The following is a 1,218-nucleotide window of genomic DNA, read 5'->3' as shown; positions in this document are numbered from 1 at the left end:
TCCAGACAGGTTCTGTTAGTTTGTTTGGTGATCTGGGTAGTAGCCCTTGGCCTCTGAGCTTTGTTGAGTGTGGATTCCCAGGGGGAGGGGGAGACTCTGCCATACAGGTGTGGGAGACTATGAGCTTATAATATTGTTGCCCCATGCTATGTAATTGATAATTTCTTTCTTTCTTTTTTTTTTTTTTTTAAGATTGTAACGATCTGGCTTTATTTTACACTAGGTAGGGGGGCACAAAGCAATCCTCTTTAATAAAGTTGACATTTAGTTTCACTCAGAATATTTTAATAATGCACATTAAAAAAAAGTATTCACTTTACAAATTGTTCTGCAATCCAAATATACAACAGCTTGGAAAACAACATTTAGAAAGCAAAAGCCAATGTAAAAAGACAGATTGAAACAACTACAACAGTACAGTTTGATATGGCTCAGATTTTACAGCTTTCTTACTGCATCATCTATGTCAGAAATCTGTTCCTTCAGCTGGCTCCATTGTTCCATGTTTAAAGAAATACCTTTTCTCCCTGGTTTCATTTCACCTTCTGAGTCCATCCAATATTCTCTAATATCAATTAGAATTTTTCCTTTAAAGTCCCGAACACTGACATATCTCATCTTCCCAATCTGAAACATGTTATCATCTCTGCTGCTGCTACTCTGCTTGGAAGATACCAACGCTCTAGAAGTCTCACCAGGCTTTTGCTTCTTCACAGGCTTTTCTGAAACCACTTGCTTTTTCCTCTTTAACTTTTTTTCAACCTCACTGTCAGAATCACTGCCTGAAGAGCTTGAAGAAACAAGTTCCTTTGATTTAGGCATTGCTCCGCTCCTGCCGTCCAACAGCCTCTAGCTCGCTCCCTCGCTCGCTCCGGACTCGATAATTTCTTTAAATACCCAATTCTGCCTCTGCTGCCCAGTGCTGGGTAGATAGTCCTGAAACTCCTTCAGGACAGGGCCTTGACTGGTTTGTGAGAAAGCAAAAATAGACCAGCTAGTGAGTGACCTCCAGTATCTCAGTCTTTTAGTGCTTGCTTATAAATGAAGAGGGATCTGTGCAAGAACTGAGTAGGTCAAGCTTGAAGCTGGTATATTCACAGTGCAGAAAGTGAAAGACAGGACAGTGGTTGAGAACTTTCCTACTTCAACGGTAGTTGAGATTAGCAATGCTTAGCTATTTACTAATTACCTAATTAGGAATTCAGTAATCAATTTTAG

At 39.8% G+C, this 1,218-nt stretch overlaps 1 protein-coding gene across 1 annotated transcript; it reads right to left on the bottom strand.

The window, feature by feature from the left end:
• Nucleotides 1–274: 274 nt before the first annotated feature.
• LOC121445464 (activated RNA polymerase II transcriptional coactivator p15-like) lies at nucleotides 275–872 on the bottom strand. Its single transcript, XM_041647605.1, has one exon. The coding sequence runs from the start codon at nucleotides 820–822 to the stop codon at nucleotides 439–441; it is 384 nt and encodes a 127-aa protein (XP_041503539.1). The 5' UTR covers nucleotides 823–872; the 3' UTR covers nucleotides 275–438.
• Nucleotides 873–1,218: the final 346 nt, after the last annotated feature.

The sequence above is a fragment of the Microtus oregoni genome, unplaced genomic scaffold (assembly GCF_018167655.1).
Source record: "Microtus oregoni isolate MIOR12 unplaced genomic scaffold, Mior012 000193F_ref0000305, whole genome shotgun sequence".
Classification (NCBI taxonomy): Eukaryota; Metazoa; Chordata; class Mammalia; order Rodentia; family Cricetidae; genus Microtus; species Microtus oregoni.
Note: the sequence above shows the minus strand (reverse complement) of the source record. Positions and strands in the feature narration are given on the sequence as shown.

Bases quoted from the DNA above. Each gene is read 5' to 3' on its own strand.
- LOC121445464 (XM_041647605.1), bottom strand. From the start codon at position 822: ATGCCTAAATCAAAGGAACTTGTTTCTTCAAGCTCTTCAGGCAGTGAT.